At 34.5% G+C, this 22,942-nt stretch overlaps 1 protein-coding gene across 2 annotated transcripts in view; it reads left to right on the plus strand.

Annotated features, from left to right (window-relative positions):
• FGD4 (FYVE, RhoGEF and PH domain containing 4) overlaps positions 1-22,942 on the plus strand; it is a 264,375-nt gene that overhangs the window by 217,574 nt on the left and 23,859 nt on the right. For both annotated transcript variants that reach the window (XM_031938146.1, XM_031938145.1), the window contains exons 8-14: positions 541-679; positions 1,088-1,146; positions 1,686-1,832; positions 10,627-10,799; positions 12,611-12,641; positions 12,934-13,026; positions 13,432-13,557. In XM_031938146.1, the coding sequence (XP_031794006.1) occupies positions 541-679; positions 1,088-1,146; positions 1,686-1,832; positions 10,627-10,799; positions 12,611-12,641; positions 12,934-13,026; positions 13,432-13,557 (768 nt within the window). The remainder of the gene's footprint in view (positions 1-540; positions 680-1,087; positions 1,147-1,685; positions 1,833-10,626; positions 10,800-12,610; positions 12,642-12,933; positions 13,027-13,431; positions 13,558-22,942) is intronic.

Below are 22,942 nucleotides of genomic sequence, written 5' to 3' on the forward strand. Positions count from 1 at the left end.
TTTTCCCTCAGGTTTTTTAATTATGTAATGAGATTAGACTACATAAACTCTAAAATCCCTTTTAGACTGTAATCTTATGACTTCTGAAATTATCTTAGTGAAACTTTTTCTTCATTAGTATCTAATAATTGGAGAGGGAGGAAATTGTCAACATAGCTTTTTTTTTAAAGAAAGGATAACAAATTTTCATCTTTTAGTTTCTAGGAAAGATAAAGAGCTTATTTGATAAATGTCTTGTCAGATGAATTATATATTCAGATATGAAGGTAATAGGTATTAAGAAAAGTTAACATCATGGTATTCCTTGCTAAAAATCTCTGGAAAATAACTTACTTGTCTTTACCAAACTTTTGAGTTAAAGTTAATGAAATGGTTACTAGTTACCAGAACTTCTAATGTTGAAAATTCATTTTGTCCTCTCTTCTGCCTACCTTATTGTGTTGCTCCAAATAAGACCTTTTGCATGATGACTTATTTTAGATTAAATGAATGGGAGGAGGTGAAAGTTTTCTTTAAAGTATCTTTTCTCTCTCTTTCTAGAAACAAAAGATCTGTGGGAGTTTAACACTGCAGCATCACATGCTAGAACCTGTGCAGCGAATTCCTAGATATGAGTTGCTCCTTAAAGATTACCTAAAGAAATTGCCCCCTGATTCCCTAGACTGGAATGATGCTAAAAGTATGTAGCTATTTATTTTTACATGATAAGATAACCATTTAGTTTTAGCAGAAAACAGGATCAGTGAAAAGTCTTGAACTAAGCTATGATTTTTTGCTAGGATCATAAGCTTCAGAAGTGGAAATATTTTACTAGTTTTGCTAATTTCATACTCTATGCTTAGCTACAAATCTTAAAGCCAGAACCCTACCCAAGACAGCACTTCCCACCACCCCTATTTTTTAAGTAATTTTAATTAGAACTTGATTCCCTATTAACTAAATTGACCTTAAACTTGGTGGCTTCTAGTATCACTTTGATCCCAAATTTATAACTTATCCTTTGTTTTATGTACTAGCCTACTGGAATAATATAGCATTTTGTGGAAGAATAAGATATTTATTTGCTTTTCTGATTTTCTCTCTGTAGAATCACTTGAAATTATCTCTACTGCAGCAAGCCATTCCAATAGTGCAATACGGAAAATGGTAGGTGGTTTTGAGAAGGGAAGAAGCCTGGTTAGTAAATTATTTTTACTTCATCCATTTGTAAGGTTAGACTCCTGCAAAAGTATTTCGGTCTACCAGAAAAATAGAAGAACATTGACCACATTTTTCATTATTGCTTCCTGCTACATTTATTGTCATAAATAAATTTCATTCTTAATTCTTTTGGATCATAGAACTTGAGCTGTAAGGTATCTCAGAGGCCAGTTCCCTTATTTTTAAGATGGGGAAACTGAGACATTCTGGAAAGTTAAATGTCTTACACCTTAGGTCCCTAGACTCCAAAACCAATGTACTTTTACACTGCACCCAACCAGCTCTCCCCTTTTCTCCCAAAGTTTACTGGTGATTTTTATTTGTTTGCTTGCTTATTTGTTTACGGTTGAATGAAGCAGTTGTTAATGTACTTTTTAATCTTATATTTAACTAAACATATTCATGAGTTATTTGAGTACCAGCTAACGTGAATTACAAATTATGATTTTTTTTTTAAGTTTTCATTTGTTCTTTGACTTCACTAGGATAAACTTAAAAAGCTGTTAGAGGTTTATGAGATGTTGGGAGAAGAGGAAGACATTGTTAATCCCTCAAATGAGCTTATACGAGAAGGACAGATCCTTAAACTTGCTGCTAGAAACACTTCAGCTCAGGAACGTCATCTTTTCTTAGTAAGTATTGCGTTGTTTTTGGAGCACAAAATTCTCAGGTACATATTTAGATTAAATAGAGCTTTTGCTTATGAAAAATATATCAATATATTCTTTGTATTATGTGCAGAAATCAAGTGGTTTAAAATAAATGCTTTCCTAGGAAACTGAAGTGTGTACCCTTGTCATTGAAACTTTAGCAAACTTTGCTTTGTTTTAGCATTTTTTTATGAAGATGTTTCTAAAATAGATTCTTTAACAGTCTACTGAAAATAATTTAACCTTTACTTGAGGATTCATTTTTATCATTATAAATTATATCAGACATATATATGAACTTCTGATTTGGGCATAAAAGATTTTTAACTTTATATAATGTTTAATTTGTCTTATGATCTCATCTATTCATTGTCTGGCTCTAATTTTTTTTGACCAAAATTATATTTACATTCATATTTAATTTTTTTGTGCATTTTGAATTTGTGGTAGAATGTATGAAATCCCAATCTATAAACCTATTTCTCACCAAACTTCATGTACATTTTCCCAGCCTTTCTTTTCAAATTTGTGATCTTGAATTTATCAAATACTAGACTATTTTTTACATGCATTTATTTCTAAATTGTATATGTCCAATCTTTTCCATTGATTTTTTTTTTCTTGACAATGACTGGTTTTTTAGTTTGAGATATCACAATCTGAGTCCACTTTTCCTCTCTTTCCTGTTTTTGCTTTATATCCCCTGTATATTTATAGCTTTGTAACTATATAACTATGATGTGGTTAATGGTAGTGCAGAGAATTGTGGCAATCCCCTTTTGATCAGAGACACAGGTTCAATGTGAAAGAATTCACAAAACCAAAGGTGGCAAAAATGGAAGTTTATTGTTGGATGAGAAAAGTCCTATTAGGGAAATGGAGGCTGGCACTGAGAAGAGAATGTCTTCTCAGTGGACAGGGTCCTGGCAGCTATACCAAAGGAAAAGGCATAGTCCTTTGGGCATTCTACAAAGAAATGAGTAAACAGAAACCTATTATATGAGCAGATCTTGGCGGGTAGGGGACAGCCAATCAGACCAGGATCTCCCAAATGAAATTGCTTTGAAAGCTTCCTCAGCCTGAATTTGAATAGAGATCCCTAGAAATGGCCCAGCTGAAGGAGGCCATTTTACTTGTCTTGGAAGTTATGTCTGCCAGGAGGGCCTGAGACTCAAATCTCCCTTCTTTACAGATCAAAGAGTACACAATTTAGAGTGTTAATTTTACAGATTAAAGGGAACACAATTTTATACCCCATATCCCACCATCAACTATATATATATATTGCTTAGGCCAATCCAGTAATTCCTGCTCTCAATAGAATACCATGAGACACTTATGGGTCATAAAGTGCAATAAAAATAATTTTACTTAGATAAATAATGAAGGGCAAGTTATATTAAGAAAAATGTTATTTATATATTGGATTACTTGCCATCTAGGGGAGGGGGTAGGGCTATGCAAGGATCAATGTTGTTAAATTATCTATGCATATGTTTTGAAAATAAAAAACTTTAATAATAAAAAAGAAAGAAAGAAAAATATTATTTAAGTAAAACAATTTCTCTGCCTCTTCATTCACTGTGAGCACTCATTAGGGCTGTAGAAATTCCATTTAAACCCATCCAGCATCAACTTGTTCAGTTGTGCCTAACTCTTGATGGTCCCAAGGAACATTCTTTCTATATAGTTTTCTTGGAAAAGATAGTGAAGTGTTTTGCCTTTTTTTTTCCCCTCTTAATCGATTAAGGCAAATAGAAGTTAAGTGACTTGCCCAGAGTCCCACAGCTAGTAGATGTCTGAGACCAGGCTCAGGAAGATTCAGGTCTTCCTGATTCTTGGCCCAGCTCTCTATTCACTGACTTTCCAATTAAATGACTTTCCAAGGTCACAAAGCTAGTACCTAACTGTCTTAAGTCAGATTTTTAAATCAGGTCTTACTCTAGGAGCAGCACTCTATCCACTGAACAGTTTAGCTGTCTCTTCAACTTATCACAGATTAAGTCTTTTATGCCTCAGGTGATAATGAAGCCAAATTAATGATAATCCCAATAATGGCCTTGTTTTCCCCTTATGGAAAAACTGGATAAGCCTATATAAAATAGATGTTGCTTCTACCACATCCTGATATGTTTAATCTTTTATTCTTAGTCCAAAAAATTATGTCCAGTATCCTTAGTCATTTGATCAGTAGAGAATTATACTATCATTTTTACTACCTAATAATATTCAACAATGAAAATTAATTGTCTCTTTAATTAAATTAGGGCTTAAATTATCACAAAAAATTGTTTTATATATTTGTATTATTATATTATTTACATTTATTATTATTATATTATATATATTTATATGAAATAAAACAAATGTATCTTGTTTAATTAAGAAATAAGAACAAGGTTGGACCTTTGATTCCACTGATATTGCTAAATGAAGCAAAGTCTCAGATTGTCAATGTATTTTATTATTTTAAATGTAATTTCTCCAGTTCTTCCTTTGTTAATAATAATAACTTTATTTTGAGACTTTTATATTATTCCTGTTAATTTCCTGACAGTACTAATTATCTTAATTTTTTCCTTAATTCTTAGGATTCTCTAAATAAAACTTCCCACTGTTAGATAATTTCCCCTCTTATCATTATATTTAATAGTAATAGTAATAATAGTTAAATTATATAACATTTACTGTGGATCAGGAACTGTGCTATTAAGCTTTACAGTCATCTTATTTTATCTTTACAATAATTCCTGGGAGGTAGATGGTATGATGAAACTCAGACAGAAGTTGTTACTCCACCTACGATAATACAGCTAGTAAGTATCTTAGGCCACATTTAAACTCAGGAATTCCTAAGTCCATATTTGGTACTCTTTCCACCCTACACTATAGCTTACTGCCTGTTTATTTCTTCAATTCCTTTTACTGTTATTTCCATAAACAATAACAAAGATAGGAATCTAAGACCCCAGTTTTTTTCTAATAATGTTTGTTCTTAGTTTTAGATACATTTTAAGGAAAGGTTATTCCAAATTTCCCTCCAAACAACTTTAAATAATTCCTTCAGAACAAATTCTGTAGCAGCAAAACTCACCAAACAAAAAATTGAAACAGTTTTTCAGCTCAAGGCCACTTACAGATTGGCAAGAAAGGTCTCTTGTACCAGGATGACAGTGGAGCTCAGGCTGCACCAGCCCAGGCCAAGTCTCAGCAAATCAATACTTGGGCATAACTGAATCATCTGCAAGAATGACTGCTTCCAGAGCTCTCATCCCACAGATAGTAAAAACAAATAGCTAGTCAGAAGTGGATTACCAGGTCCCTTTGCTGGCACCAGAGGCAGGACTCTGTTGTATTACACATACTCAGATCTAGGTCTCAGTCCAGAATAAGATGGAAGATTAGCATATCAGAGCTTGTGACTATCGGAGAACCAGGGACCTGTGTGTAAAAAATTACTTGTGGTTGCTCATAAATAAGAGCATAGGCCAGAAAAGTGGTAAACCCACCTCTTCTTGAAAGGTTGGAATATACCACCTTGCTTATAAACTCCTAGAATTACTTCTGAAAACAGGTACATAAAAAACCTGAAGGTTGGAACAGCACCCCCTCAGGGACAGAGCTCAACTTTAATATGAAATTGAGAAATAGGTTGGGAAAAGTAATAAATAACACAAAAGTTTCTTACCATAGAAAGTTGCTGTGGCAACAAGGAAAAGTAAAACACAAACTCAGAAGAAGACAACAAAGTCTCAGAGAAAAATGTGAATTGATATCAAGATCAAAAAAAAATTTTTTTTATGACTAATAAAAGAGGTAGAGGAAAAATTGGGGAAAGAAAGAAATTACATTGATGCAAGAAAATCATGGGAAAAAAGAGTCAACAACTTGGTAAAAGAAACAGAAAAAAAAAAAAAGCATGAAGAAAATAACACCTTGAAAAACAAAATAGTCCAAATGGTAAAAGAGAGGCACAAAAATCCAAAGTAGAATTGACTAAATGGAAACAAGATGTACAAAAGTTAAATGAATAAAAAAGTGCCCTAAAATATACAAGCAGACAAATGGGAAAGGAGATACAAAATCTGAACAGAGAAAATAATTCTTTAAAAATTAGAATTGGACAAGTGGAAGCTAATGACTCCAGGAGTCATCAAAAAGTAATAAAACAAAATCAAAAGAAGAAAAAAATAGAAGAAAATAAAAGAAAATGTAAAGTATCTCAACAGAAGGACAACTGACCTAGAAAATAGATCTAGGAGAGATAATTTAATAATTAGTGAATTACCTGAAAGTCATGATCAAAACAAGGTAGAAATCATTTTTGAAAAAATTATCAAGGAAAATGGCCCTATTATGTTATATCCAGAGGATAAAATAGAAATTATCTCCTATGAGAGATAACAAAATGAAAACTCTCAAGAATATAGCCAAATTTAAGCATTCCCCAGTCAAGGTAAAAATATTGCAAGCAATCAGAAAGAGAAAATTTAAGTATTATGGGGTTACAGTCAAGCTAACACAAGATTTAGCAGCTCCTCTATTAAAAGATTGGAGGGCTTGGAATAAAATATGCCAGAAGTTTTGGAGATAGGATTACAACCAAAAATCACCTACCTAGCAACACTGAATATAATCCTTCAAGGGAAAAGGCAAGTAATTCACTGAAACAGAGAACTTTCAAGCACTCATCATGAATAGAGCTTAATAGGAAATTTGACTTTCAAATACAAGAGTTAAGAGAATTATAAAAAGATAAACAAAAAAGAGAAATCACAAGAGATTTGATAAAGTTAAATTGTTTACATTCCTACATGAGAAGATGATACTTAACTCCCTAAGAATTTTATCATAATTAATGCAAGTAGTAGTATATAGATAGAAGGCAAGGATGTGAATTATGATGGTATATCTAAAAAAAAAAAAAAAAATTCTCTCTCTGAGAGAAGTATGCCCTGAGAGAAGTAGAAAGGAAGAGGTAAAATGAGATAAAGTGTCTCATAAAAGAGTCATGAAGAAACTTTTACCATGAAAAAGATGATAGGGGAAGTGGTAAACAATGTTTTAACCTTAAAACTCTCATCAGAATTGACTCAGAGAAGGACTAATATATACACTTATTTGAGTACAAAAATCTATCTTACCTACAGGAAATTGGAAGAAGGGGATAAGAAAAGGGAGGGAGCTTATTTCAGAAGGGAGAATAGAGAAGTGGTAGTCAGAAGCAAAACACTTGAGGATGAATGGGACTAAAAGGAGAAAAAATTGAGGATGAACATGAAAAGTGGATGGAGGGAAACAGCAATCATAACTGAAAAAAAAATTTACAGCAAGTATTTCTGGTAAAGGCTTAATTTCTCAGAGAACTGAGTCAAAGTTTTAAAAAATAAGAACCATTCTCCAATTGATGAATGATGAAAGAATATAAACAGGCAGTTTTCAGACAAAGTAATCAAAGCTATCAATAATATTATGAAAAATTGCTCCAAATCACTATTTATTAGAGAAATGCAAATTAAAATAATTCTGAGATACCACCCTTCACTTGTCAAATTAGCTAATAAGATAGAAATGAAAAAGACAAATGTTGGAGGAGATGGGGGAAAATGAGACAATAATGCACTGTGATGACATGATTATCATTTTAGAGAGCAATTTGGACCTATGCCAAAAGGGCTATTATAACCTGCATACCCTTTGAGCCATCAATCCAAAAAACATAAAAATGAATAAATAGGGGAAATAAAGAAAGAGGATCTATATGTACAAAGCTATTTATAGCAACTCTTTTAGTGATAAAGAATTGGACATTGAAAAAATAGCTAGAAATTGTTTGTAATTGGCTAGTAGTGACTAACCAAGTTATGGTACGTGATTGTGATGGTATACTGTTGTGCTATTTAAGAAATTATAAGCAGATTGGTTTTTTCTTTTTTTTGCTGAGGTAATTGGGGTTAAGTGATGTGCCCAGGATCACACAGCTAAGAAGTCTTAAGTGTCTAAGATCAGATTTGAACTCGGGTCTTCCTGACTCTTGTCAGGGCTGTGCCACCTACCTACCCCCAACTTACATCATTTTTCCTGGGTGTTTTTTTTTCTCCTTCAGAACATGGTAATATGGAAATATGCTTTGCATGATTCAAATTGCTTCCCTTCTCAATGAAAGGAGGGAAGTGAAGAATATGGAAACCAACATTTTAAAAAAATGTTAAAATTGTTTTTACATGTAATCAGAGAAAACTATTAAGTAATTAGACACCAAAAAAGCCAAACACAAATCTTGATTTACTTAAATGAGTGCAGTGTTTTGTTAAAGGCTTTTTCTGCATTTCTTGATGAAAATTCTGAGGCAAGGATGAGGAAAAACTCAATATGATCAAAATGGAACCTTTCCATTATCTAAATTTCTCTAGTTCTGTTGATAATACCACCATTCTTTTAGTTATTTTCATAAAATAATAAGGAACACCTGGTTGTCTGTGGATCTTCCTTTTTCAGCCTTATACATACACATTCACTTGCCAAGTTTTGTCAAAGTTGCTCCTTGTCTTTCATCCTTCACTCTGTTTATTCATACATTTTCAGTCCCTCAGCACCTGTCACCCGAGTACTGAAATAGATTTTTAATTCAATTACCAATATCTTATTTTCTTCCACACAGGTAAACAATTAATATTCCTAAAAAACATCTTCAGTGCCTTTTCATAGCCTCTAGAATAACATATAAACTCCTTTGCCTAGGATTTAAAACCCTCCACAATCTAATTCCTACCTAGTTATGCAATTTTATTTCATTATATATCAACTTACACATACTCTTTTTCATTCAAACTGACTTGTTACCTTGCCCCCATATTGACTTAGAAAACCAACAATTACCATTTTATTTTATTTTTAATTATTAAACATTTTCTAATCTTGTTCAGGTTATACTTGTGAGTTTTACAGTCACTTGAAACTAGCAAGTTTGATATTCTTTTCCTAAAAAAGTGAGGTGAAGAGTGAGAGCATCCTAAGCATGGGGGAACAGGTTGTAAAAAGGCAGAAGAATGTCACTGAGAGCAGTTTAGGCAGAATCATAAGAAATGAGACTAAGAAGATAGGTTGGGACCATGTCATAAAGGGGCTCCTAGAGTCTAAATAGCTAGGTTAGAATAGGAACCAACAGTTCTCAAAATAATTGAAGCTATTACAACCATAAAAGACAATTTTTCATAATGCAAATAGTGAGAGAGAAAAAAATTAGAACAATTCTTTAAGAAAATTGGCAAAGATGACAAAAGATAGAAATAATTAATACTGGATGGTTTTCAAAAAAATGAGCATACTAATATGCATTTGATGGACCCATGAGTTGGTCTGACTGTTCTAGAAATCATTTTGGAGTTTTGTTAGAACTGAAAGGTACATACTATTTAACCCATTTATTCTATTACTAGGCATATATCTTAAAAAGGCCAATTTAAAAATTGCCTCACATACACCAGTGTATTTATAATTGTACTTTTTTGAGTAGCAAAGAACTAGAAACAAAATCCATCAGTTAGTGAATGATCAAAAAAGTTGAGATAGAGCTTGGAATAATGTAAAATAATAGACTATTACTATGGTTTAGAAATGGTGAATATTAGTACAAGTAAGTATGGGAAAAGTTAGGTTAACTAATGCAGATTAAATAAGCTGTACCAGAAAAACAATGTCCATAGTAACTACAATTCAAATACAATCAAAACATTTGAAACTGCATGCAGTGATAATGGCTAATATGGAAATATGTTTTGTATGATTTCACTTGTATAAATGATACCATATTGCTTGCCTTCTCAGTGGGGAAGGGAGGGGCAAAAAAAGGAGGGAGATGATTTGAAACTCAGTTTTTATTTTTTTTACAGATAGAATGATAAATAAAATTTAAAAAGGAAACTGAATTTGAGCCCAAAGAAGACCTCTCCACCTCTTTGCTTGCAAAAGAAAACTTGCTTAGAAAGCTATATATTTTATATTTTTGGTATTTCAGTATATTTTATGCTTTTGGTGAATTGTTTCTTTTCTTTTTTATTCTTTACTTATAAGTATTGTTTTATGGGAAGGAAAAGAAGTAGGGATACATTGTGAATATAAGTTTATATAAAACCAAAAATATCAATTAAAATTTCATTTTTAAAAATGTTAATAGAATAAGCTAGGTGATGAACAGAGTGAAGGTCTGAATTTGTTGGTGATGACCATGGAGATGGAGAAAAGAGTACATGTTGGAGGAAATAAGGAGCTAAACTTTATAAGACTTAAGTAACTGAAAGATTTAATTGAGAGATGTTGGGTTCCTCTTTGGTCTGTTTCTGATTCTGACTTCTAGGGAGAATCAGAACAAGTTTCATTCTTTTTTTCTTGTGACAGCTTTTCACAATGAATTGACTATTTGACTATCATGTTTCCTCTCAGAATTTTGTCTTATCCATGTTTAATGTCCCCAGGTCCTTCAGTTAATTCTCATGAGACATGAGATGAAATCAATAGAATTTACAAATTCTGGTTATGTAAGAAAGAGTTAAGGGAAAGAACCATATTATATTAAGAGATAAGGAAAAGGAAAGCATTGAAGGTGATACAGATGTTTTGTTACTAGGAGAAAGATTGGGCATTTTCAAAACTTTGAGAGTCATATTTAGTGAGTTTGGCTGTGTTGGAAAGTATCACATTTCCTGAATGTTGTGGCCAAGTATTTCACTGAAATTAATACTACATTTTTACTTTGTTTTTCTGTGCTTTTTTATAGTTCAACAACATGTTGCTGTATTGTGTACCAAAATTCAGCTTGGTGGGATCTAAATTCTCCGTTCGAACTAGAGTTGGTATTGATGGAATGAAAGTTGTAGAAACCCACAATGAAGAATACCCACATACATTTCAGATATCTGGAAAAGAACGCACACTAGAACTACAGGCCAGGTAAGCGAATCAGTTATTTTTGTCAAAGGTCAAAAAGCTGCATGAAGATTGAATGGTTGAAGGAAATATTTTCTTCAACTATTCAGTCTTTATGCAGCTTTTTGACCTTTGCCAAAAAAAAATTTTCCAAGTACATTCTATAGACCTTTTGGAATCTGCTGGAATGCCTATAGGAAATTCCCCAAGGTTAGAAGATATTTAAACAACAAATATAGAGTATAGACTAGAAAATTAATGATTGAAATAAAGGGGCAATAAATTTAAGCAACTTTCCAAACGCATTCTAAAAAAAAGAAGCAAAAGGTGATTAAAGAATGACAAGATGTTAGATGGTTGGAAATGTCAGAAAACTAACACTGTAGGACATGATTAAGAAAGGAAAATATGTAATATATGTCATATGATTTTGTAAATCTTAGTCAAGATGCAAATAAATCAGTACTACAAATATAAAATATTTAGTCAACACATTACCAAAGAGATGTGGGGTCTAAAAGAATAATATCCTATCCTGCCTGGAAGAAAAAAAAGTAAGGTTTTACTCTATAATTCTGAGTGTAGAATTATATCTTCATTTAGTAAGGCTTCCAAATAGGTACTCTCTCAGTTGGCTCCATTTGTTATATTTTCTAATTTAGGAAACAGAGAAATAAATCTTCCTTATTCAATTATTTGTTTAAATATAGGTTTTTGAGTTTTTATTTAAGTATCAATTTTTTGATGAATTCTTTTTTTTTCTTTTGGTCTTTATATGGAATAAGAAGTACTTGAGATAATAAGAAAAAATTTTTAAACATTTTTAGAGTCATAAAATAAGTAAGTTGTGGAATGGCTTTTAAAGAAATAGATATTTTTGCCTTAACCAGAGCAGACTTGAAAGAACTTATAATATACTTCAGTTGTAGGAATTTTCTGGTATTTCAGCAATTAGAATAAGATAGATCTGAACTGACACAAATGGAATTCAGGATAGATTTAAAGAGCATTTAGTGATTATTATTATTATATGTCTGAATAATCTAATGTATTATTCTCTTTCTGGAAGCACTTAAAAATAGCAAACATTTTTATCTGTTCATGTTAGTCTTGATATGTAACATGACATGTAACTTAGCAACTGAATATTGGTTACTTATTCCAACAAAGGGAAATGTTGCTAAGAGCTCCTTAAGATGCCCGTGTAAATAAACTGTGGTTTGCTTTATGTTTTCTTTGAGGATTTAAAAAAAAAATGAATGCTCTTGAGTTTATTGACCAGTAGGTACTTTATAATTCCCAGTATTGAATAAGCACATAGATCGTGGGTTCATAGATTTAAAGGGAAGCCAAAAGATCAGTTATCATTTAGTCTGAGATTCTGCCCTTATAGACAGATAATTGATAACAGACAAAGTCTGTTGAATGAATTGCCCAGGTAGAAAATTATAACTAAGATTTGAACCAGGTCCTCCCACTCCAAATCAAGTGCCTTTCCTATAATACTACACTACCTCTTAAGGTTTCTGTTATGATATCATGTATATAGGTCACCAAAGGGAAATTATTTGATGGAAATTTCATTTTATAACAATGCAGTAGAAGATGCCAGGACATTCCCAGGAAGTTGTTTTTTTGTTTTTTTGTTTTTTATTTTTCTTTGTTTAATCGAAATGTTAAGTTTTTATTATGACTCTTTGCCAGGCACCACTAAATTTTCTGGAAATTATGAAATAGGATTGAAGTATCCCAGTAAGCTTGATTGCATTTATCATCAGTTGTAACTCATTTATATTTTCTGAATTTATTTTAAACATTGCCAATTTATTTTTTAGTTCTGAGCAAGACAAAGAAGAATGGATCAAGGTAAAAACATCATTTCTTTCTTCATTTTGACTTCCATATTTTCCGTGTGTGTGTGTATGTATATATATATACACAGAATAGTGTCAATACATATATATATGTATATATATATATATATATACATATATATATGTATTGACACTATTCTATATTCTATATGTGATGTCCATTGAAAATTGTTCATTTAATGGAGGGTGAGGGGATTACTGAGATATTATATCCTTGTTATTGTGTTTTCATCAGCTTTGCATAATATTTTTTAATGTACATTTTGAATTTTTTACATTTTTAGGCACTTCAAAATACTATTGAAGCTTTCCATCAAAGGCATGAAACCTTCAGAAATGCTATAGCAAAAGATAATGACATGCATTTGGAGGTTTCTGTAAGTTTTTCACATGATTATTTTGGGGGTTTTGATACCTCAAATGATTATTGCTAAGGGCTAGCTTCATATATTTCCTTTGGGTTCCTAGGGCATTGGAATTACAAAAGGTGGGGAGATGGTATTGTTTTTCTTCTGTTTGTCTGTTGGCAAACTCTTTTCCTATAAAATGTTAAAACAGGCTTTTTAATTAGGATCTCTTTTTATAGTTAATATTAATATAATGCATATACAATAGTATAGGTATAGTTAGTGACCCTTTCATTTATTTTTTAGCTGACATATTTGTTTATCATATCTCTTTTCGGAACTGTGGTATGAACGGTGTAGTAGTGTTGCTAATGAAACTCTTCTTTGGGAGGTTTTTATTAAAATATTGCACAATTGGGTCCCTTGGCTTTTTAGACTGCTGAGCTTGGGAAAAGGGCCCCCAGATGGATTCGGGACAATGAAGTAACAATGTGTATGAAATGCAAAGAATCTTTTAATGCACTGACAAGGAGAAGGCATCATTGCCGAGCATGTGGACATGTAAGTACCAGTTTGTTACCTGATGATCATCTTAAAACTGGCCATTTCCAGTTGTCTGGATCTGTATCTTGCCAGTGAGGCTGGTGACTTTCTACATCCTTGCCAATATATAAATCCAAGCCAAGATATCGCCTTTCTGGGTCATTGGTTCTCTTCCAAAACAAAGGACAAACAACATAATATTAAGTAATTGATAGCCATATTAACAGACACTGGCTGTATGATATAATTGACTTAGAGAGCTAGATGTAACTGAGAGATCATTTATGTTTTTTATAAGGCCTGATTATTTTAAATCCTGGAGGTGTTAAGCCAGTCCTTTAGTCAGGACCTGCTTCTATTTGTAATAGATCATGTAATATATAATGATATATTTATCATTGATAAGAGAACTTTTTTTCCTTGAAAAACTTGAAAACAAGTATCTTTTGTGATTATAATTGTACTAAGAGAAACCTTTTCAGGTTATCAAAACTTTATTCTGGAAGAATTCTTTTAAAGCATATATGCTATTATTGGATACACATTTTTTTTTTTTTTGGAATAATGTTTCTTTTGCTAATTGTGCATACACAATCATAAGTTTAACAAACCTTTATTATATGCAAATATTTCGCTTTATGTTAATATAATAATGTGTTGGTGTTTTTCTCTTCTTTAAAATAATAATAATAGTTCTCTCTGGGAGAAAGCAGGTTTCTTGGGGAGGTTTTCTGGAGGCGGCCTTAGTTTCAGTTACAAGTAAATAATTACTCCAGAATCGCAGCCAGCTGATAAAAGTTCAGATCTTTTATTGTGTCCTTCAATATAGCCTGGTTAGCTCCGGGGCCCATCTCTCTGCTTGGTTCTAAGAGCTCTTGCAGCTTTGTCCTTTGTTCCTGCCTCTGTTTTCTTCAGTCTCCAGCCAGCACCAAAGTGAAAGTTGTAATGAATCTCTCTTGCCTCGGACAGAGGGCTTGTGGGCTTCCTCCCAGAGTGCTCCTCTCCGACCCCAGTCAATGTTCCGGAGAAATTCTTTCAAGCTCTAAGAGCTTCCTCTATATATATGATCTCCCAAAGGTTAATTCCTCCTTCTGGAGAGAATGGGATTCTGGGTTATCTCCCAGAGTGCTTTCTGGCCCTAAGAACTTCAAGGGAGGTGTGAACACAGCATTATTGTCTATCAGTTGTACTTAGTACCTTGTTTCAAGTTCTGGCCCAAAACATCTCCTTCCAAGATCAAATCAATCATTGAACCATGCCAAATTAGATAATTATTGTCTCTATCAACTCTAATGGCTTAACAGTTTGTAAAGATTCCAACAATAATGCTTCTCTACTTCCATTTATTTTTTTTCTTTGTTGAACCTATCTTTTTAAAAGCAATTTGGAATTTGTGTTTAAATACTGGGAGGTTTCTAATTTAGTTTTTCAATTAAGAAATTGCAAATGTATGGTCTATTCTGATTTCTCCAAGGTGACTTTGCTTCTGATTTTCTTGGCAATTCTGCTAAAGCACTCCCAGTGTTTAGGCAAATCAAACTCTTCTTATGAAATGAAATATTGCTTTCTCTTAAAAATGAACTATTTGGGGTTTTTTTCTTTGTTTTGGAGGCAACACCTTTTCTTAAGATCATAAGACCACTTTTTTCCAAATTCGAAAGAAATGTTCAGGACTATACCTGTAGTTTCCAGGTTTCATGAGGTTGACTAATTGGTCTGATTTCCCTCCTCCCCCCCCAAAAAAAATCAGCAAAGCTTTCTCTTCTAAACATATCCCCACTTCTTTCCTTAAGAGTGACTAGAGAGTAAAATTTTAAAATTGATTTCAGTTAAATTAGGATTCTATAAATAAATTTCAACATTGAGAACACATTTATCTTCCCTTCCAATACCAGGGAAGATCCTATTTAGGATTTTTTTGACAAAGATGCAAGAGTCCTTTGCCATTTACTTTTTGGTTCATTTTATAGATGAGGGAACTGAAAAACAATAGCAGCAACAACAAAAAATTGAGGTTAAGTGACTTGCCCAGAGTCACACAGCTACTAAGCTCAGATTTAAACTCACTGTTTGTTAATTATAATATTACTTTCTCTCTGGAATTAATTTTCTGTCAGCTTCTCATAATGACAGTCTGGGGATTTGCAGAGAAGATAGCTGTTTTTCCCTCAGTATTCTTTGGTTAACCCTGAAGCATTAGAGAGATTCTGATACTGCCATTTATAATCCCCTGTCTGTCATGTCAAGGTTAATTATTTTAGAAGGATTTTTACTTAGCAAGGACCCTTGTTACATAAACCAGGTAACACAAACTGTGGCCACACTCTCTATTTGCTTAAAAAAGGTTCCTGGAAGAGAATATAGTCTGGCTTAGAGAGCCTTAAAGCTTAAGTAAACTTAGAACTATGTAATGGGCTGAAGCTCAAGTTGATGCACTGAGGTCCCAAGCACGTTAGGCTAAATAGTAATTGGACTATACTCTATTAATATACATGCTTGGAGAAAGAATGGCCCCTGCCCACTCTTTGTGCAAGTCCTGATGTGTTGTATAGGAAATGACGATTTTGGTGGGTGGAGGCAGAGGGGCAGGGAGAGAAGTGGAAAGAGATTGCTGGCTGGCTTCTTGTCTGGCTGGCTTCTTGACTCAGCTGCACACATTGCTATCGCGATCCCCCCTTCACCTCCGATCCTTCTTCACCTCTACTGAGAATAAAGATTGAAGATTTTCCCATAACCTGAATTCCTGACTCCGGCTAATTTTAAAATACATGGTTATCACAGAACTATTACTAATGCCAGTGGAGACTTTCAAGTCTAATGACCTTTTGAAATTCACAAGGCTGTCATGTGGTCAATGGAGGTTGTCAGAAGGATAGAAAATCTATCCCTCCCCAAGAACGATTCTCTTGACCACTATCAGATTCACTGCTGCTGAAATGCCAAATGTTGATCTGCTTTGCTGAGAGATGTATCTGATTCCCTTCCCCCTTTAATGTTCTGATTAGCTTTCTGGAGGTCTTGAGACTAGCCTTCCTTTTAGCAGTTAAATCACCACGAGAATAGTGAGGGATAAAGTCCAAAGTCTTTATTATCTCCTTCACAATTTGTCTTCTTAACCTGGGGCCTGGCTATCTTTCTGGAGGCCCTCCAGAATGAGTCTTGGTTTTAGTGGAGAAGTGCAAGAGGCAAGAGAGCCACCAGGACAGTATCAATCTTGAAGTCTGTCTCTGGCTGAGTTTGTTACAATTACATCATTACAGTATACTGAGTATAAACCAATCATTATATCACTAGGGAACCATTGTTTCTTGTAAGATTAAATCAATCATACTTAACTAGTGAACTCACATGCTAAACTAGATAACCATTGTCTTATCAATTCCACTGAGTTAACACCTTGTTATAGGATTAAATCAATCATACTGAGTTCCTGCCCTTTACATCTCCCACTTCCTTTTGTTTTAGAACATGGGTGGTCACATGCTCCCTGAATTCTGAGGAAGGTGAGAACCCCAAAAAGGAGGTGATCATGCCCTCCCTGACTTCTCAGAAAGGGGGGTGTGAAAACACCAAAAAAGGAGGTGATCACGCTCTCCCTGATGTCTCAGGAAAGGAGGTGAAAATACCAAAGGGAAATGGGGAGTCAAACCAGATTTTGTTAGCGGGTTTCTGAAGTGGCATACTTGAAACAGATATACATAAATCCATCAACATAGGAGGTATTGCACAAGCACATAGTAATATAACACAGGCGTATGATGTAACAACACAAATCAACATGGGAATTATGCATGTCCATAAGTCCTGGAAATAGTCCAAAACCAATCTTTTGTCCATTACTTCATGTCAGGGAATCCAATGATTCATGCAGGAGTATCACTGTTATCATGTGACAGGGAATCCAATGATTTTTAAGGCTTTTGAAGTTCTGCAACAGTTTTATCAACAATTTTTGATGTTCATGAGTCAATTGCCATACACATTGGATTAACAGTCATGCTTTTTCAGTGGCACATGTAGTCAGAGATGGAACCACCCGATGTTTCTTGAGTTTTCTCCTTTGTTTCAAGGTTTTTCTCTTTTTCTGTCTCTCTGATGGACAAGGCAATTACGGTTCATTGACACCCAGCTGATTCTTTCTCCATCTGTAGAAATACAAGCAAACCCTCTCCCCAAAGAAGTTAGCCTATCTGGTCCCTTCCATTCACCACTTTCTGCATCTCTCCACATCACCTGGGAATTATCTAAAGATAGTAGAGCTGCTCACACAGGACACTACCCTTCCAGTGGGTTATAATACCTGTCTGCTGGAGCCAATGCATCTTTATTGAAAGTTTAAAAATTAATGGTATAGAAAGCTAAATTTAGAAGTTCTTTAGGGTTACCTGTGGGGCCCCCCCCCATTCTTTTGTTTTTGGAGGAGTGTCTTGATGTCTCTGTTTCTCCTCTCTAGTATTGCCTATCTCCTCTAGTATTGAGGATTAAAAGGTATGCCAGTGGTGTGTAGAATCTGATACTGTGCGCAAAAGTATACAAAATGTTTAAAAGTATTTGCAGGTTCATTATCTGTTTTTATTGTTTTTGGCACACCCATAAATGCAAAAGCTTGTATAAGGAATTCAGTGACCACTCAGGCTGTGTCTTGCTGCAGGTATTGCACAAGTAAATCCTGAAAAGGTGTCTACAACAACATGGATAAAAGATGGGTCACATCCATTTGCCATATTTCATTGGGTCTCAAACCACGAGGGTTCTTCCCTGGAAGGAGCATAGGAGCATGGAAAGGAAGGCAAGCTGTACTGGCTTTTACTATGCTCCTAGCTTCCTCTTTTGTTATCCCAAATTGTAAACGTAAAACTCCTGATGATATTTAGAATAAGATTCTTGGGAGAGAGTATTGGCTAACATGATTAAAAGGCTATCTGCCTTTGAATTTCCATCAAAAACAGGACCTGGAAGTCCACTATGTGAGTTTACGTGCAAGATATAAATGTTACCTGGATGCTTTCTCACTTGCTCTTGAAGTTCCTTAAAGAGCTGATATATATATTAGAAGCTATAAATTTTATTTGGGCTGTGGCAATTCTTTGTACCACACCTACTGAATAGGCTGAATCAGATAATATATTTACATCTCCTAAATAATAGGTAAGAGCTAGCATGACTGCATACAATTCCTTCTGCTTAGTGGACTGAAAAGGAGTTCTGACTACTCTCTTTATAATTAACTCATGAAAGTATACAGCACAAATGTTATGTTTGGACGCATCTGTAAAGATAGTTGGTCATTTAAGAGGGAGAAACCTTTTCTTCAAGAATCCATCGCCAATTATGTAATAGTCAGGTTATCTTTAATGGGGACCCATGTGTAAAATTTGGAACTGTGGCCAATAAAATTTGCCACTCTGGGATGGTCTCACAGCATACATTAATTTGTGCTTTGGTATAAAAGGTATATATCTTGTCAGGTATTATCCCAGATAATTGTACTGCTCACTTAATATCCTAATATCCTTTAATAAAATTCTAGCCACAAGCACTGGGTAAGGAGTAAGGCTTTGTTCTGGTTGTGCTGGGAGGTTCACCCACTCTAACACACTATCTCTTTGATGAAGGACTGCTGCGAAGTACCTCTTTTGTAGCAAAAACTGCCATTTCCAAGGGTTTTTGAGTTACTCTTTCAACCACATTGGATAAAGCCAGTTCAACTTCTCTCAAAGCCTCTCGAGCTTCCTTTGTAAACTGGCGTGGTGAATTTAAAGCGGTGTCTCCCCTTAAAATGTCATATAATCATTGCAATTGGTAGGTAGTCAAGCCTAATACTGGATGCATCCATTGGATATCTCCTATCAGTTTCTGAAAGTCATTTAAGGTGTTCAGCTTCTCTGTTCTTAAGGAAAGTTTTTGTACTGTAAGCACCTTAGAATATATTTCATATCCTAAATATTGAAAAGGAGGACGTTTTTGAATTTTTTCTGGAGCTATATGCAATTTGTAGTTCCTTAGTGTTTCCTATGGTCTTTTGTAGACATGCTTCTAACATTTGGGTGGTGTGTACCCCAAGCTATCATGTAACAACATAACTTTTGCAAATGCTTTTCTTGTGGCAAAACTGTCCATTCATATCTTTTATAAGACAAGACTCAGCTAAATTAACACTGGACATTGAAAAGGCAAATCTTTTCATATCCTCCTTATCTACAGGGATAGAATAGAAACAAGGCTTAATGTCTGAAACCCAAAGAGGCCCTCAGGCAATTGAGTACGAGATGGAAGTCCAGGCTGAAGAGTTCCTATAGTTTCCATATGTTCATTCACTTTTCTTAAATCAGTTACCATCCTCTATTTTCCAGAGTTCTTTTTTACAACAAATACAGGGGAATTCCAAGTACTTAGAGCAGGTTGTAAGCAGCTTGGTCAAGTTGCTCTTATACTATATCTAATAAGGCCTGAATTTTATCAATTGTTAAGGGCCACTGTTATATCCATACTGGTGTATCAGTTTTCCATTGAATAGGAACAGGTGAGAGAGCAGGCAGGCCTTCAACAGCTGCCCTGCCTAAAAAGCCAAAGTACTCTTATTATAATCTTAACTACTGTAAAATGTCTCTTCCTCATAGATTGATGGGGATTTTTTCAATTACAAAAGGAGTAAAAACTCCTGTTTCACCTTCAAGTATCTATCTTATAGAGGCAGCACTAACTTCAGCTGTTATTGATCCTCTTATGCCAGACATATAGGGGTCTGCCTTAATCTTTACCTCTAATGACTGTACGAGCTGCACCAACCTTCCAATGGTAGGCCATTTATATAGATAGTGAACATAGGTCAGTCAGCTGTAACAGCTGCAGTCCAGAATATTCCTGGAGTCTGCTGCTGGAAGTCAAAATCTGGATAAATATCACCAGATTGCCTATCAGAACTATGTATCAGTAAACCTGATGCTACTACTTCTCTTGGTTGATAAGTCACACATTATCTACCTGTATTAGTGACTGGGATATTAGCTACACATTCCCCAGTTTCCCACATCAGTGTATGGATGAAAACTGTTTTGTAAGCACTCTCAGGAGGTGAAGTGGTCAAGCCGCCTACTGTACCTGGTGGCAAAGGAGTCATAGGCCAGACAGGGACAGATTTCACCTCTCCAGGGTATATTTTAGTAGTCCTAGCTGCATACAACTCTGTTTTCCCTAATTGTAATCCCTTTTTCCCATCTGATTGCTTCTTGACTGATAGATCATGTAATCCCTTTCTTTCATCAAATTGCTTTTTGGCTGCTTGATCATGTCTTAATATTAAACTTCTAAAGACTCTCTGGGTGTAACCTCAGTTCCCATAATGCCCCACCTGTTTTTTGCCTGGGCTCTGGAGCTCTCATTTCCCTTAGTCATTCTACATTCTGATGTCCACTGGGGCCCTGGAGCTGGGCCCTGCTTCCCATTTCCCTGGGTCAATCTACATTCTAATGCCCAATGGAAACCTCTGTTGCATTTTGGACATAGGGTTTGGGGTCTTGTTCTCTCACCCTGTCTTCTCACTCTATCTCCATGCCAACATTGAGCTTTCAGATGCCCCACTTTACCACATTGAAAGCATTGCTGAGTCTCTCTGGAAGTCCCTTGCCAAGAGGGACCCCATCTTCCTATGTTCTGCATCATAGCCTGGGTATAAAAGGCATTTGTGCCCAATGTGGCACAGTGTCTTATGATCTCCTCTAAAGGCGCATCTTTGTGCAGTCCTCGTATAATTCTTCTATAAACCTCATTAGCATTTTCTCTAGCAAGTTTCCTTATCATAATTTTTGTTGCTTCATCTTCATCAATAGTTTATATGACAACTGTATGCAGACATCCCACAAAATCAGCAAAGGGCTCATTTGGACCTTGTTCTATTTTCATGAAGGCTTCCCCTTTATCTTGTTTTCTTGGGAGGGTCCCCCATGCTTTGATAGCAGCAGTGTAGCAGCAGCAATTTGCTCATATGCTATCAAAGGGTAATTAATCTGTCCTAAAGCATCTGTATAATGAGCTATACCTGCTAGTTGATCAAAAGTGATTGGTACATTAACTCCAGTTTGCCTATTTCATTGGTCTTGTATTCTATATAGTTCACTATACTCTGAAAGCCACAACAAGTTTTGTCCAGGTTCTAAACATGTCCTTGCTATAGATTTCAAATAGCCAGGGGTTAAAATTTCATAAGCCAAATTCTCTAATACCATCTTAACATAAGATGTTGTAGCCCCATAAAGAGTGCAATGCTTTTTCAGATCTTTGATAATTTCCAGATCAAAAGGAGTGTATCTTCTCCTTTCTTGACCTGAAGAGTCAAACTTGAATAACAGGGTATGCTTCTATTCTTAAATCAGATATATCCTGTCCTTAAATTTTTTTTTTTTTTTTTTTAGCTTTAACACTAATTAAGCCTTTTGTAATCTTGTCATAAGAGGTGGACAAAGCTGCTTCATGGGTGGTGCTGATTGTGTCATTGCCCCTCCCCCTTCCTCCTTCTCCTACCACCCATGAAGGTGGTTTGGTCAGGGGATGAGCCTTAATGGCTCCTGCTGTGAAGCACCACATTCCTTAATTTCATCAGCATTGTACTTAATTCCTTTCTTCTCTAATTCTTCATTCTTTTCAGCTGTTTTATCAGTACCCTTCCCTGTCCTGCTCTTTCTTCTTTTTCCTTAGTCTAATACTTATGTAATTCCTTAAACCCAATTGTATTAAGTTATATATATAGAATGTTTCTTTAGGAATTGTATCAAGACCATTATCATTGTAATATTCTGTTAGTTGTTCTCCTGCTAGTTTCCACTTGTCTGGCTCTAATTCTTCTTCCTTAGAGAACCAAGTAGATGAGTTCAATGATCTGCTTCCAAGTTACAATCAAACTTTGGTTTCTTCTTAGCTTAAGTATGCACTCTACACACTTCCCTTGGGGTAGGGAAGGCTCTTTTCTAAGCATTTTCCCCATTTCAGGTGAAACACTAGTTTAGCCCTTAACAAAGTGCAAGGAGAATATATTCAGGTTACTCATATTAGCATTATACCTTTTAAATAAATATAGAATTGTCCAATATAAGATTAGGGATTTTGGTTAATTATAGGTATTAAGTATTAGATAAGTTTGAGCTTTAACGCTTTCTTAATTGATGGCTGCTTTTAGGTCTACAATGTTTTGTGTTAGTTTCGTTATCCTCTAGAAAAGTTTGTCTACATATCAAAAGAGTTGTCCCTCTTTTGAGTAACATTTAAATTTAAATAATGTTTATAAGTACTTAGGTTAAATTTAAAGTTGAACTTAAATTCATTTTTTGGACAACCAGCTATCATTAAGTTCGATAGGCTTTTCACCTCTATTGTAAAATCATCTCACTGTTTTGCTACACAGACCAGT

This window comes from Sarcophilus harrisii, chromosome 5, assembly GCF_902635505.1.
Source record: "Sarcophilus harrisii chromosome 5, mSarHar1.11, whole genome shotgun sequence".
In the NCBI taxonomy this organism is placed as follows: Eukaryota; Metazoa; Chordata; class Mammalia; order Dasyuromorphia; family Dasyuridae; genus Sarcophilus; species Sarcophilus harrisii.